The sequence below is a fragment of the Mus caroli genome, unplaced genomic scaffold (assembly GCF_978045245.1).
Source record: "Mus caroli unplaced genomic scaffold, Mus_caroli_1 scaffold_6, whole genome shotgun sequence".
Lineage (NCBI taxonomy): Eukaryota > Metazoa > Chordata > Mammalia > Rodentia > Muridae > Mus > Mus caroli.
The window spans coordinates 14247754-14263718 of NW_028227261.1; the positions used below are offsets into that span (position 1 = coordinate 14247754).

The 15965-nt window shown below is 45.1% G+C and overlaps 1 protein-coding gene across 1 annotated transcript in view; it reads left to right on the forward strand.

Moving 5' to 3' along the window:
- Positions 1-14879, forward strand: part of Pdpn (podoplanin) — a 33427-nt gene extending 18548 nt beyond the window's left edge. Inside the window, exons 2-6 of the mRNA XM_021161096.2 lie at positions 6123-6259; positions 8180-8336; positions 11633-11671; positions 12715-12826; positions 13658-14879. Coding sequence (XP_021016755.1) covers positions 6123-6259; positions 8180-8336; positions 11633-11671; positions 12715-12826; positions 13658-13664 — 452 coding nt within the window. The 3' untranslated portion in view covers positions 13665-14879. The remainder of the gene's footprint in view (positions 1-6122; positions 6260-8179; positions 8337-11632; positions 11672-12714; positions 12827-13657) is intronic.
- The last annotated feature ends 1086 nt before the right edge of the window (positions 14880-15965 follow it).

The window sequence follows — 15965 nt, forward strand, 5'->3', positions numbered from 1 at the left end:
TTGCTAGTGTATGCAATGGTGTCAGCGTTTGGAGGCTAATTATGGGATGGATCCCTGGATATGGCAGTCTCTAGATGGTCCATCCTTTTGTCTCAGCTCCAAACTTTATCTCTGTAACTCCTACCATGGGACCTTCTCTCATTATTATTACTATTATTATTATTATTTTGAACAATAACCAAGGAAAGAGCATTCACAATGCATTCCACAGAGAAGAAGACTTGCTCTTCTCTCTCCTGTTCTTCCTGGTCTATAACAAGAATGCCCCCTACTCAACAGCACACCCACTCTGCCTGGGGTCAGGACACCTCGCTTTATGAGAAAATCTTGTTGTTCGCACTGATTTGGACCACTTCCACTCTTCACCCAGAAGAGCATCAGAGCAGCTACTTCTGTGGCCACTCGCTTATTTATCATAGAAAGGCCGAAGTTTGTATCCCTCGTTCATGTCGATGAGTCTGAGACGGCTGTGACTGGGAAGGAGAGAGTCAGCTTTATTCTGACACAACTGTCAGTCACAGTTGTGGTACCACAAGAGAGCCAGAATTATCTGTGCTATTTGCTTTGGGACAGGGTTTCTAACAGGGGCTCGGGGTGACCCTGAACTCACAAGCCTCCTGTGTCAGCTTCCAGGGTGCTTGTGAGATTTCAGGCATCAGCCACCACATCCAGAAGAAGAAAAAGTTCTTCTTCATTTTTTTTTTTTTGTTGTTGTGTTGCATGCACGTTGTCGGCTAATTCATGTGCTACTGGGGCGTGAACCCGGACATGTCCGACAAGCACTCTACAGATAGGAACTACACTCCCAGTCCCCGTGGCTCCTGTCCTTATAGTGACAGCTGACTTCACTTGGACAGCAAAGGGCTGCCTTCCTAAGAGGCTCGTGCTTTTACGACAAATCACATCTCCCCTCTAATCAGCCTCCCACAGATACAGAGGAATGTGTGGCACCATGACACATGACAGCTACAGTGCCACATTTGAAATCTCCGGTAATCTTCCGGACAAAGGTTGTAATGGACTGAATCTTGTTATGTAAGGCATGCGTGTGTATATATATATCCCTGTTTTATGGACCATTTCAAGAAAACACAGATGAATCAAATGATGAAGTATACAAACAGAGACTTGGGGAAACAGACAGGAATAAATAGTCAAATAACCTAACAGATGCGGATACTCACTTGTAGAAAAACAGGCTGTTGCCAGGCGTGGTGGCACAGGCCTTTAATCCCAGCACTCGGGAGGCAGAGGCAGAGGCAGGTGGATTTCTGAGTTCCAGGACAGCTTGGTCTACAAAGTGAGTTCAAGGACAGCCAGGGCTATACAGAGAAACCCTGTCTCGAAAAACCAAAAAAAAAAAAAAAAAAAAAAAAAAAACGAAGGAAGAAAGAAAGAAAAACAGGTTGTACCATCTAAAAGAGGAACATACTCAGCGTGCGTGTGTGTGTGTGTGTGTGTGTGTGTGTGTGATGTATATGTATGTTTTCATATGTGGGTGTGTGGACCTGTATACTAGCCCATGTATAAGGTTGATATTGGCTACTTTCTTCTCAGTCACTTTCCATCTATTTTTGAGGCAGGGTATCTCACTGAGTATTCCAGTTCAGTTAGGCGGGCTGGCCAGTAAGCTCTAGCAATCCTCTCTCTTCCCTCCACCAGAACCGGGGTTATAGGTGTGTATCACCATACTCAGCTATATCATTATTATTGTTATGTTTTTTGTTTTTCAAGATAGCACTTCTCTGTGTAGCCCTGGCCATCCTGGAGCTTGCTCTGTAGATCAGGCTGGCCTCACACTTAGAGATTTACCTGCCTTTGCTGCCCCCATGTTGGGATTAAAGGCGTACCACTGCCTGGACATACTCAGCTTTTAAAAAAACCAATTTATTTTATGTGTATGCCTGTCTTTGTGTGTGCCTGCACTTAGATGCAGTACCCACAGAAGCCAGTAGAGGGCATCAGATCCCCCTAGGATAGAAGTTACAGGCAGTTTTGAATCAGCTCTCTGCAAAAGCAGGAAGTGCTCTGAGCCTCCTACCATCTCTCCAGCCTCCTACCTTTTTAAAGAACAGCAGCAAAACTGCTGTTTAAAATCCAAAGGGATGGATTTCTGGCCTGTGAAGAAATTCCATTGAGTCTTACGCCCATGCCAGCTGCAGCTGAGTGTGTCAGGAAGTGTACTCAGGTGACTGGGAAGGGACACAGATGTTTCCAGAACTTTCCTGGCAAGCCAGACTGAGAGCATCGGTTGCAATTGTAGATTCCTCACTCTCTACTTACCCAACATTTGTATGCAAGCATGAAGTGCATCCCTGAGCGCCAGCCAGCATGCTGGTGTGTACCTCCTGGGAGGACACATGAGTGCAAAGACATCAATCCACGGCTTGGAGATTACAAGAAAAGAGAAAGGGGAATGTCAGCTGCTGGCTGGAACTCTGCAGCTGGCCTGGTCGACACTCTCCACCGGGGAAAGCCTTCAGCCAAAATAATTGAGAATCTTGTAAAGATAACTTTCCCATGGAGCCAAAAAGAATGCTGGCCCAGGGAGACAAAAGACACGCATGGTCATTCATAAAACAGCCTTTGTCTATTCAGGGCGACTTCAGTTCTTGGCTCCGCGGGCCAAGGGGAAGAAAGAACAAGGAGGAATTTTTACTGAGTTACTCTCTCAGTGAACTGAGCTTTCTATGAAGGAATTGAAGCCAGCTTCATTCAGAACTTTTGTTTTTAAAGCAGGGCTTGTTTTAAGTTAGAGACACGGAATGAAAAATGATTTTGACAGTGGTTCCAGGAAACCTTTTAATAATTGATGTTTAAAGCTGAATTCAATCCAGGGGAATGAAGGGGTTCTTGTTTGTTTGTTTGTTTGTTTGTTTTTTGAATGTTTTCTATTAGCATATATTAAGTGTCAATGATACCGGGTTTCATTTTGACATTTTCATACACGTATATAGTGTGTTCTAACCATATTCTCTCCTCTTTCTGGTCCTTCTCACAATCCTTCTTGTTTTCATTCTCTTCCAAACTAACAAACTACTCCCTTCCTGATTTCATATCTTTGTGTGTGTGTGTGTGTGTGTGTGTGTGTGCACCTGTGTGTGCACCTGTGTGTGTCCCAGTGAGATTCTATAGGGCTGCCTACAGGAGGAGTGTGGGTGAGGGTTTGCTTGTGGAAGTATGGGTATCTTTTCAGTGGCAACGCCACTGAAGAAGTGTCTATTTCACTGGGGGTGCTTAGCTTTTAAGTAGGGATTATTTGTCTGAAAAATGGACATTAAACATCTGTCTACTCCACAGTCACAATCCCTGCCCTCAGCCCACAGTAGCAAATGACCACAAGAGGAGGTCTACTATCTATATGCACTGAGTTTTGAAGGTTTTAAGGCTTTTCCTGAGTTTGTTTTTGTTTTTGTTTTGTTTTGTTTTGTTTTGTTTTTTTGGTTTTTTGTTTTAAGGATGCCTACGCTTGGTAGCTCATCTAAAGCCATCCGTTGGCAACTGGAATAGGGCCAGCTGCACAGAAAAGGCTCCTCCGAAACAGAGCAACATTCCTCCAGGGGCCTCCCACCCCGTTGGCATGAGCACTTGGAGTTATGATCAAATGTTTATTAGCCATGCTCCTGGCTGGGCTGTCTTAACAGAGGGAGAATAACGCATGGAGGGAAGCATGGCTCGTCACCGGAAAACATCTGCTCTCTAATTACACAGGGCGCTTTCCAAGCACCCCTCCCTCCCATTCCTCCGCCCTGATGCCTGTGCTTCTTTCGCAACTGCATTTAGGCATGGCGTTTCCATTGCTGCTCCAGTCTAGGGAGGAAGCCCGTAGCCAGTGAGTCAGATTTGTAACTCGTGAAAAGGATTACGTGAGTTAAGTAAGAGCAGATGCCCTGATATACGGTTAGTCAGAGGCAGCAGAGGAGGGCACTTGTCAACTCTACTCACACTGTTTGAGTCCCTCCATTTTCCATTGCGGTAACAAAATACCCCAAAGCACGTCAATCAAAAGCGTAGATCTTTATTCTCCTTGTGGCTCTGGAGGTGGGAAAGTTCAAGAGCACAGTGCTGTTTCTGCTGGTGCCGTTGTAATGGCATAGCTTTGCCAAAGATGCGATGTCGCCATAAGAGTGCATGAGTCAGTTCAGATCTACCCTCTTCTTACTAACCCACCAGTAACCTCCTGGTAACCCCATCCTGATGACCTCGTTCAATTCTCAATACCTTTCCAAGGTCCCAGCTTCAAACACTGTTGACTCAATGACTGTGGAGATTCGATTTCTATCTAGCACATGGAATCTGGGGAGACAGATGCAAGCCGTGACACTTCGCCATTAAGATTCCTTTTTCCTCGGTGGCTTTAGTTTGTGTCAGGTTGACAGTAACTAACTCACATGATATCCAAGCACGAGGACCTGAGTTTAAAGCCCAGAACCCACTGAAAGCAGATGCAATAGTGGCTCTTGCCATCTGTGGCTCTAGTGCTTCCATTGAGAGATGGGGGATGGAGACAGGAGAGTCCACAGTTCATAAGCCAGCTATCTCAATTTATATAGTGGTAAAAAATAAGAGACTCTGTCTCAGACAAGGTGGAAGTGGAGAACTGATGTCTTACTTAAAGTTTAGTTGCTGTGAAGAGACACTTTGACCAGGACAACTCCTATAAAAAGAACAACACTTAATTGAGACTGACTTACAGGTTAGCCCATTGTCAGGGCAGGAAGCATGGCAGCGTACAGGCAGACGTGGTGTTGGAGGTTCAACATCTCGATCTGCAGGCAGCAGAAGGAGACTGTATACCACCACCCTGGGCATAGCTTGAGCATAGGAAACCTCAAAGCCCACAAAAACCACAGTGACACACTTCCTCCAACAAGGCCACACCTCCTAATAGTACCATTCCATATGACCCAAGCATTGAAACACATGAGTCTGTGGAGGCCAGGCCATTCCTATTCAAACCACCATGACACCTGTCTTCTGAACTCTACACACACAGCATAGCACATACATACCTACACACACACACACATACCACATGTTAGAACAGTTGCATCAGGTAAGTTTAGCTTTTGGTACTAAGTATCCTGTCGCATCTCAACACCTTTAAGTATAGTGCTGACTCCCATACTCCATATGTAACATGGCGGTGCACACCTTTAATCCCAGCACTCAGGAGTCTGAAACAGGTGGGTCTCTGTGAGTTTATGGACAGCCTGGTCTCCCTGGTGAATTACAGAACAACCAGGGCTTATGTAGAGGGGCCCTGCCCATCTCAAAAAAGAAGTTGAAAGAAGTCTATGAAGTCAGTGATTCAGCGGTCTTAATTATCCAAGTGAGCAGCGATCTCAATTAAATAGTAATGGAGATTTGGTTTGTTGATGCACTTTTAAATTTTATTACATCTTATATATTTCTGGATTACATCTTATATATTTATATATCACATATGTGTCATGGCACATATGTGACCATCAGAGGACAATTATCAAAAATTGGTTTTCTCCTTCCACCATGTGGGTCTCAGGATTGATCTCAGATTCTCAGGCTTGGCAACAAACCAAGTCTTCATGGCCATCTTACCAGTCGTACGTTTGTTTGTTTGTTTGTTTTTAACTGGTTAACGATTTGGTGCTGGGAATTAAGACATTCCAAGCATGGGCTCCATTGCTGGGCTATAATGCTAGGCCTGAGTTTGATTGTAAAAAGCAAACAGACAATTATTTTGTTGAACAGAGCATGGACCCCGGCAGTATGTTTAGAAATTTTTCAAATGATTCTATAGAGTTTTTCTGGGTCTATACAATACTCTGTCCACCTGAGCACATTAGCCACGGAAGACACTGTCTCTACTAAAAAGGGAAGGGCAGACATGTCCATGGCCAGAGCATCTAGCTGACACCTTCGCCATGTGTTTCCATTTTCCTTTGCTTCTAAGTGGAGACAAGCAGGCCATGGTATGTGTCAGAGGTACTACAAGGACAGTGGTGTTGGCTCTGGTACAGAGGTTGAACAGAGAGGACCACATCTTACTATGTAGGAAACAGAATCATGACTGTAGGTAGCCAATTATTTTTTCCCTCATCATTTGCATATTGCATCCCTGACTGGCCTTTCTTTTTCAGGGACCATAGGCGTGAATGAAGATGATATTGTGACCCCAGGTACAGGAGATGGCATGGTGCCCCCAGGTATAGAAGACAAAATAACAACCACAGGTGCTACTGGAGGGCTGAATGAATCTACTGGCAAGGCACCTCTGGTGAGTGTCTAGGGAAAGGGGGAGTTGGCCTCAAAAACAGGCTGTCACATGCCAGGGTATGATGTATGTTTATGTAGGAAAACAGCTCCATACAAGGAAATGGTGGTGTGGTTCACGACGGTGACATGGGTCTCATTCAGGGACAAGAGAGCTGCTATGTTGGCACAGACTATTTGAAAGCAATAGACCACATCTTCTCATGGGCTGGAGAAACAGCTCAGTGGTTAAAAGCACTGACTATTCTTCCAGAGGTCCTGAGTTCAATTCCCAGCAACCACACCCACACGGTGGCTCACAACCATCTGTAATGGGATCTGATGCCCTCTTCTGCTTTGTCTGAAGAGATTGACAGTAGTCAAAAAAATAGACCACATCTTCACAAAATAGCAAGAAACCAGCTTAGAGCTGGGCGTGGTGGTGCATGCCTTTGATCCCAGCACTTGGGAGGCAGAGGCAGTCGGATTTCTGAGTTCAAGGCCAGCCTGGTCTACAGAGTGAGTTCCAGGACAGCAAGGGCTATACAGAGAAACCCTGTCTCGAAAAACCAAAAAAAAAAAAAAAGAAAAGAAAAGAAAAGAAAGAAACCAGCTTAGTATTTGCAACCTTGAGGTGGGGCATGTAATATCACTGTAATTCTAGTATCCAGGAGGCAGATATCTGTAGATGTGTATCCTATGATATGGTTGCTATAACTGCAAATAGTAAAATAATTCCTGTAGCCTGGTTTACACAGTGAGTTCCAGGACAGCCAGGGCTTCATAGTAAAATTCTGCTCAATCAAACAAACAAACAAATGAATTAAAAAGGACTGGATTCAGGGAATTTTGGTAGGTACCTGGGGAGGGGCAATGCCTTTATCCGAAAAGGGTATGAAAGCCCCAAACCAGTTTCACCCAACCTCGCCCTGTGTATCTCTTCATCCAAATTGTTTGCTCTGTCCTTGGTGTTAAACAAAGAAAAAGTTTAAAAGCCAGCACTGGGCTGGGGGAATGGCTCTCGGTAACAGGAATGCCTTGCAAGCATGAGGACCTGAGTTCAATCCCCAGGACTCATAAAGGCCAGATCTGATGATATATGGTACTTGCCCTAACTCTGGGGAGGCAGGGAAAAGTGGGTCCCTGGGGTGTGCTGGCCAGCTAGCCTAGCCTAATTCACAAGCCCCATGTCAGTGAGAGACTTATGTCACAGAACAATAAACACACATTCCCGTATGTATGTCCACCCCAACTCCTGCACACATTTATACTTAAAACTAGAAACACTTTGTAGTCTTCCACTGTCATGGAATGGCTGTGAGTTCTGGCAGTCTCCGTGCCTTCTTGATTTAGGATTTATCTTAACATTTGAGATTCATTTCTGGGGCTGGCAAGATGGCTCAGCAGTTAGGAGCACTGACTGCTCTTCCAAAGGTCCTGAGTTCAAATCCCAGGAACCGCATGGTGGCTCACAACCATCTGTAATGAGATCTGACATGTGTGTCTGAAGACAGCGACAATAAGACAATTGTACTTATTTATAATAATAAATAAATCTTTGGGCCGAAGCGAACAGGGCCAACCCGAGTGAGCAGAGGTCCTAAAATTCCATTTCCAACAACCACGTGAAAGCTCACAACCATCTGTAAAGATACAGTGTACTCACATATATATAAAAAAATTGAAATACATCTTTTAAAAAATTCATTTCTGGATTGAACCTGGTTTTAGTATCCATCTCCAACTCCATTTTGGTTTGGTTTGGTTTGGTTTGGTTTGGTTTGGTTTGGTTTGGTTTGGTTTGGTTTCCACCTGGAATTTATGCATTTTTTGTTTGTTTGTTTTAATGTATGCTACCTTAACATCTTTCCTGCGGGAAGGCAGACACTGTACATTTTAAACCTTCAGGATTTATCTTCTCTCTTTCTTTCCTCACTTCTAACAGGTACCAACACAGAGAGAGAGTGGGACGAAGCCTCCCTTAGAGGAACTGTCCACCTCAGGAACCTCAGACCATGATCACAAAGAACACGAGAGTACAACCACTGTCAAAGTGGTAACTAGCCACTCTGTGGACAAGAAAACAAGTCACCCCAATAGAGGTGGGTCCAAGAGGCGGGACTAAGAAAACAAATCCCGCCGGGGCGTGGTGGCGCACTTGGGAGGCAGAGGCAGGCGGATTTCTGAGTTCGAAGGCCAACCTGGTCTATAGAGTGAGTTCCAGGACAGCCAAGGCTACACAGAGAAACCCTGTCTCGAAAAAAAAAAAAAGAAGAAGAAGAAAGGAAGGAAGGAAGAATCCCACACCAGGTTTTGTATGAAGGATCCAGAATCCAGTGTAGCAGCTGTCAAATTAGATTTAGTTTATTGGCTTTCTGGAGGTATCTCTTAACCTTGAATGATACCTAGCGGTAGCTCCCTACAAGGGCCAGTCACTGGCTCCCTGTGTGGTATTGCCGCCCCACTGTTAAGAACCTTGTATTGGGGCTGGAAAGATGGCTCACTGGCCAAGCACACAAATGCTTTAAGAGTTCAGTTCCCAGCATCTCACAATGCCTCTGTCTTCTGAGGGTGCCAGACGCAAACGCAGACACATAACAAAAGTAAAATAAATATTTGAAAAGGAAAAACATCTTGCCTAAGACGGGTTCTATGGCTTAGTAGGTCAGCAGGTAAAGAAAGAGGCTTGCTGCCAAGCTTGACGACCTGAGTTCAGTCCCTGGAACGTACATGCTTGAAAGCAAAAAACTGAGGCCTAAAAATGTCTCCTGCAGGGCCCCACAGCACAGTGCCCACATACAAGAATGAATAAGTAATAAAAACGTTTAACAAGTCCTGTGTTGACACACAAGAGCAGCAATTCTACACTAAAGTTTCCCACTTTGCATTATGGGTATTGTAAGTCAGACTCACTTGCAGGACTTTGGATGGTGTCCATCATCCAGGCTGGTGCCTACGACCTGAACTGACTTTGTAGCTGAGGCTGGCCTTGAACTCCTGACCATCCTACCTCGACTTTCCAAGTGCTGGGATTCCATAGGCCGCTGTGCCTGACTGAATGTTGTATGTTATTTAATGCAGACTTCAGGTCCAGTTGCCAGTCTGGCCTTCTGAACTCAACACTTTTTTTTTTTTAAATGATTTGTTTTTATTTGATGTGCATTGATGTTTGCCTGCATATATGTTTGTATACGGGTGTTGGATTCCCTGGAACTGGAGTTACAGACAGTCAGCTGCAAGCTGCCATGAAGGTGCTGGGAATTGAACCCAGGTCCTGGAAGAGCAGCCAACACATCCAGCCACTAATCCATCTCTCCAGCCCCTCTAAAGCACTTAGTCTAAGGCTTTAAAAAATGATTTTAGACCCAGGTTTGGTAGTACATGTCCATAATGCTCATATTCTGAGGCACAAAGTTGCTAATTAGAGGCCAGCCTGGGCTACATAGTAAGACTTTATCTTACAAAATAGCCACATGGGGCTATATGAGATGCTGTCTCAGAAACAAAACAAAAGCTTCCACATTTGTGCATACCACCATGTACATATCACTGTCCACAGTATTTAACACCTGGAAGCAACAGTGTTCACAAACAAGTGAAAAATGTAATATCTACGCATGGTGGAATATCACCTAGCTTTAAAATAGAAAGAAATGCTGGCATATGCTACAAAACACACGAGGCAGATTCACACTTAAAAGGTTTATGTTGGCCAAGCATGGTAGTACAGACCTTTAATCTCAGGACTCAGGAGGCAGAGGCAGGAGGGTCCCTGAATGTGAGGGCAGCTCCATCTACAGAATGAGTTCTAGACAAGCCAGGGCTACACAGTGAGGTCCTGTTTCAAAACAAAACACAAAACCATCATTAGTGTCATGATTTTCTTGTTTTATACATTTTGCTCCTATTTCATCAAGCTGGGTAGGGGTTCTGTTTGGTTGAATGGCTGGTTATTTTGGGGTGCTCTGGGTCTAATCCAGCCCCTTCCTCGGCTAGGCAACTGCTCTGTCTACCACTGAGTTACACCCTGTGAAGTGCTTTGAAGTGCATGAAAAGCTTGCCAGAAGCTGTTAAGAGAGCATTCACGTTAAATGGCAGAACCAAGTCAGGCTCAGGGAGGAAAGAACAAGGAGGGAGTGTTTCAACACATTTCGAAAGCGTGCAGGATTTCTCCTTTCTATGGTGACTCAGCGTCTAACTAGCAGAAAAAGCCCGTCTTCCCCTTTCTCTGAGTACGCCTGCTACTCACCCTTCTCTTAGGTGTTAGAGGGATGGTTCAGTGGCTAAAAACACTTGCTGTTCTTTGCAGAGGACCAGGGTTCAGCTCCTAGCAACCACATACCAGCTAACAACCATCTGTAACTCCAGTTCCAAGAGGATCCAACACCTTCTGGCCACTCAGGCATGTGGTGCACACACACACACACATACACACACACACTCTCTCTCTCTCTCTCTCTCTCTCTCACACACACACACACACACACACACACAAATAAATTTGGGCTGGAGAGGTGGCTCAGCTGTTAAAGGTGAGGTTCACCACCTAAACTAAATCTTTGTTTAAAAAAGTAGTTGAGCTGGGCGTGGTGGTGCACGTCTTTAGTCCCAGCACTCAGGAGGCAGAGGCAGGCAGATTTCTGAGTTCAAGGCCAGCCTGATCTACAAAGTGAGCTCCAGAACAGCCAGGGCTATACAGAGAAACCCTGTCTCAAAAAGTTGAGCATAGGGTACCTGTAATCTTAGCACTGAGAGGAAGAACTCGAGAGGGTGTGCATTGTTGCTCAACTGGGATGCTAGAGGAAACCTCCAAGAACAGAAGTGAAGAGTCACAAGGGACCAGTTCGCACTCAGCCTAGCAGGGCTGGCTGCTGCCCCATGAGGCATACATAGGTCTGATATCAAAGAAGAATGGAGTAGCTAGCAGGAGGCGGGCAGGTTACCCTTCCCAGATTAGAAGCCTCCTGGGAAAGTAAGTGTTCAAATGCAGCCTCTCATTCTGCATTTTCCAGGATCTTGATAAAAAGGTGAGGCAGCCACACACCTGGATTCTTTTGCTATCTCAAGGCGGCGCCAAAGTTTTCCCATTGTTTATCTCACAGTCCTGGGACTTAGTGTCCTTGGCTGTGAGAGTAAGATAAGACAAAATCCAACGGGTGCAAACATAGAGGGAGCCTGTAGCTGGGAAGTAGCAGCCGCAAATTGATGGGAATAGTCACAAAGACAGCACTCTGTCAGGGCTGTCTTCTAAAGCCCCCCTCAGGTTTGCTGAGGAAATTACCCTCATTGCATATGGTTTGTAACATTCCACTTAAGGTAAATTTATCTGCCAACTGTTAAATTATAATCATTAAATCCTTATGATTCCCTACCATCTTGTTTTCTTTCCTCTTTATAGATAATGCAGGTGATGAAACGCAGACAACAGATAAGAAAGGTAAATGAGATTTTGGTATTCCTTTGGTATTTCTGTGAATGTTTTTTTCTTTCTTTTTTTTTTTTTTTCAAAGAATTCCATTCTTTCTTGGATCTCAAACTGTAAACAGAATGCAACATCTTCCCTCTCTCTCTCTCTTTCATCTCTTCCTTTCTCCCTCCCTTCTTCCCTCTTTGAAGGGGTGGGAATTGAACCCAGGACTTTAGGCTAGCTAAGCCAGTGCTCTAGCACTAAGCCGCATTCCCAGACCACTTCTAACTTTTTACTTTGAGACAGTCTCACTAAGTTTCCTCAGGCTGACTGCTCTGCCAGGCCCAGCACCGTCATCTTTCTAGTTACTAAGAGAAAAAAGGAAAGCATGTATATTTGAAAAGAAATCGGACTGGGGGCATAGCTCAGTTGTAACTCTGTTAGTATGGGAAGCCAAGACTACATAAATATGTATTTCTGCATGCATACAAACACACACACACACCTCCACCCCACACCACACTTGGTGTATTTACTTAATGGCAGCTGTGGGGAATAACAACATATCAGTTACTCTATTATAATGACTAAGCTCTCATCTTTCTTCTTTGTTACAGTAATAATTAGTTTTCCCACTTAATGTTGGCTGTAAGTTTTCATACATTTTTTAATGTATTACACCTACTTCCTTATGTTGAAGCATGTTCCTTCTCTTCTGAGTTTTCCGGGGCCATAAAGAAGCATGCCCATCAACAATGAAGCCAGTGTGTTCTGTGTGATAAATCTAGGGAACCTCTTGATTCACAAGATGGGATTAGACCAGGGCTGGAGCTGGGGCCTGGCGGTACTGTGCAGGGCGAGCATGCTCAAGGTCTGGGTTTGCTCTCTGGTACCAAGTCGAGAAAAATGGCTCAGTGTTTCCACACTTGACTCAGCTGGACTTGGGAGACTAGCCGAGCCCATTCCCTGCCAAGAACAGCAGGCAGTTCTGCTACTTGCTTGTGACATGGGATTCAGCACATCTGTTTCTTCCTGGGACTCACACTTTTATCTCCCCCGCCCCATCCATTCAGATGGCTTGCCAGTAGTCACCCTGGTTGGAATCATAGTTGGCGTCTTGTTAGCCCTTGCCATCGTCGGAGGGATCTTCTTTGTGGTTATGAGGAAGATTTCTGGAAGGTTCTCGTAAGTAACTTCTTATCCCCATATGACGTGTAAATGTAGGCAATCCTGCCACTGCTCAAAACCTTTGCGTGCACAGAAACCTCTGCACAAGGTCCTCTAAGAAACCCTTCACCTCTACAGGCGCAGCCTCTGGCGTCTTCCTGGGATGGGTGTCAGTGCACTGGCCTTAGAAGTTTCTGAAAACACAAAACTGACTTCCTCTGAGGTCTGAGCAGATCTGATCTCTTAGTTTTCCAACTGCTCAAATTTGGAAGAAAAATCCCAAGTTTTAACTTATTTCCTAATCTAATTCCTTCCTCTGCCATCAACAGCAGGTGGGCTGGGGGTGGGGGGAAAGCACCGGTCACAGTGCAGAAGCCCCTGTTCTGCTGAGGAAATACGCTGTGCATGTGGGGTGCGGAACGTGTTTTGCATTTAGGTCCCTTCCCCACACCTGTCCCCTCACATCCTTCCACTGTGTAGATCATTAGATCCTCCTGATGTTGACTTTAGGCAGAAAGACTCCCAGTTAAGCTTCCTTTAGAATTCAGAATGTTCCAACTCAGGACCAAAGGAAAACCAGAGAAATATGATGGGTGGGGAGGGGAGAGGATGTGTCATCTATGACTGGGAGGCGCACTGTCCTGCAGCTGTCTGTGCATCATGTTTGTAAATGTCTGGGGTCCTGACCCCTGGCTATGGAAGGTGTGGAGGGGAATACGGGGATGAGGGGGAGGTGCGGCACCAGGTTCCAGGACTGAAGCTACAGAAAAAGACACTAGGATCAATTGACAGTGGGAAAGGGGATCACAATCACAGTAAAAGCAGTAATCATTTTCTTTATTTTCACAGGCCCTAAAGAGCTAAACAGAACAGGTTGTTCTCCCAACACATCTGAAAATAAGAGAGCTTCCAACTTGCCCTGTTCCCCATCCTCTTCCTGTGGAGGAAGATGACCCATGGCATGCCCACCCACCCCACTCACAGCCATGGTGACCCCTCCACTTGGCCAGCAGTACCAAAGGAAAGATACGGGACAAGCCACGGCCCCTTGAAGCATCTGCCTTTGGAAAACAAAATTTTTAATATAAATGTTATGACCGATGATTCAAAAGACAACATGCTTAAAAAATGGAGCAAAGCCGAGACAGTATCGCCAGCTTTAGCAACTGTAACCATGGGTTCACCCTGGCCAGTCTCTGTTACTGTTAAGAGGCATAGAGTGTGGAAATGTTACATCACAGAGGCATGGGTCCTTTTGCAGTTGCCAACTTAGAACTGCAGTTGATACATACACATTCCAGCCCAGTCCGAAGCATCCACTGTACCTTCAGTTCCGGGAAGACACTGCTTTTTTTTTTTTTTTTTTTTTTTTTTTTTTACAAGTCTCCAAACCATCTCTAAGCCTCCGATGAGTTGAGGAGCCACGTCCTCATCTCCCTAGGACTCAAGCCCTCTACTCAGATCAGCTGCACCTTTCTGGATAATAGAGATCTCATCCTAGATGCTGAGAACACTGTTGGATGTCACAAGAGGCTAAAAGGCTCAGCCGCTGTAGAACCAAGAACATTTCAGTAGAAGTGACTCCTGTGTTTGCTTTAGTATAGGAAGTAAGACCGACCAGTTTCTAACACCTGCCTTCTGCTTCTTAGGACAGACAGGGAAAGCAAAAATAATTTTGTATAATCTTAACTGCTTTTATGGGGTGGATGTAAAGGTTTGTGGTTAATAGAAGATATTTCCAGTCTTCGTGACACGGGGACTCAGTGTTGCTGGGACAGAGCTGTAGTGTCTTGGTCGTCTGTGTTGGCACGCAATGCAGTGCAGACATCTTTTCAAATAAAACCTGATTGTGTCCAAGAATGAGGCCAACATTGGATACTTCCATTGACTTTAGATGCCATTTCTGCTGAGATTAGAATTTTTCTTTTCTTTTCTTTTCGGGGTGGGGGGAGTTTAGTTTTTTGAGACAGGGTTACCCCTAGCTGCCTTGAAACTTGTTTTGTAGACCAGGCTAGCCTCAAACTCTGTCTGTATCTACCTCCTTTGTCGTGGGACTAAATGTGTATGCCACCACACCTGACTAAGATCTTTTATTTTTTTATTTTTTGGACAGGGTTTCTCTGTTTAGTCCTGGCTGTCCTGGAACTCACTTTGTAGATGAAGCTGGCCTTAAACTCAGAAATCCGCCTGTCTCTGCCTCCCAAGTACTAGGATTAAAGGCGTGTGCTACAACACATGGCTAGATTGTATCTTTTATACCTAGCTTGCCTGTTGACTTAATGGAGAGAGAAGCATCCAGGGTCACAGGAAGTTCAACCCCAGGGGGGGAAAATGGATCACAGCTTTTACCAATGTCTCTACTAAAACAGAGAACCCAAGACCAAGGAGAGAAATGGGGTGAAAACCAGGGTCATCCTGAGTCGTTTACCCTCTCTGGTATCAGTGGTAGCAAGATCTTCCTTCCCTTGGCTTTCACTTCTCTGTACTATGAGAAGCCTAGGATGAAACAATTTTACCTGTCTCTTGATACTTTCCTAGGAACCTGACTTTGGGTCCAGAGCTCAGCTGAAGAACAGGTGGTGGTAAAGGCAGGAGTCTGCAGGCCAGGGGAGCCATGGCTCCATCCAGAACACACTTCCCACTCGTTCTCCATGGAGACTGCCTTAGTCAGGGGCTGGTCCTCTCTGTCCATCACCTGGCCCTACCACTCTGCTGGACTTCTCTGAACCTGTGCTCATGTGTAAAGGTTGAGTGTTTGCAAGAGTGACCACGTTCCTCTTTCAAAATAAGTGAAGAGTGGGGCTGGTGTGTAAAGGCACACTCTACACAAGCCTGAGGACATGAGTTTGACCCCTGGAACCCGGGGTGACAAGGAGAGAACTGATTCCTTGGACAACCATTCATACTTACATAGGGACACAGTAATAAATAAAAAATTTTAAAAAGGCCGGGAAGTGGTGGTGCACGCTTTTAATCCCAGCACTTGGGAGGCAGAGGCAGGTGGATTTCTGAGTTTGAAGCCAGCCTGGTCTACAGAGTGAGTTCCAGGACAGCCAAGGCACACAGAGAAACTCTATAGATAAGAGAAATGTAGATAGGATTGTCCTTATATCTGAAATTCTTAGGGCCATAAGTATTCAGACTTTGAGGAGAGGGT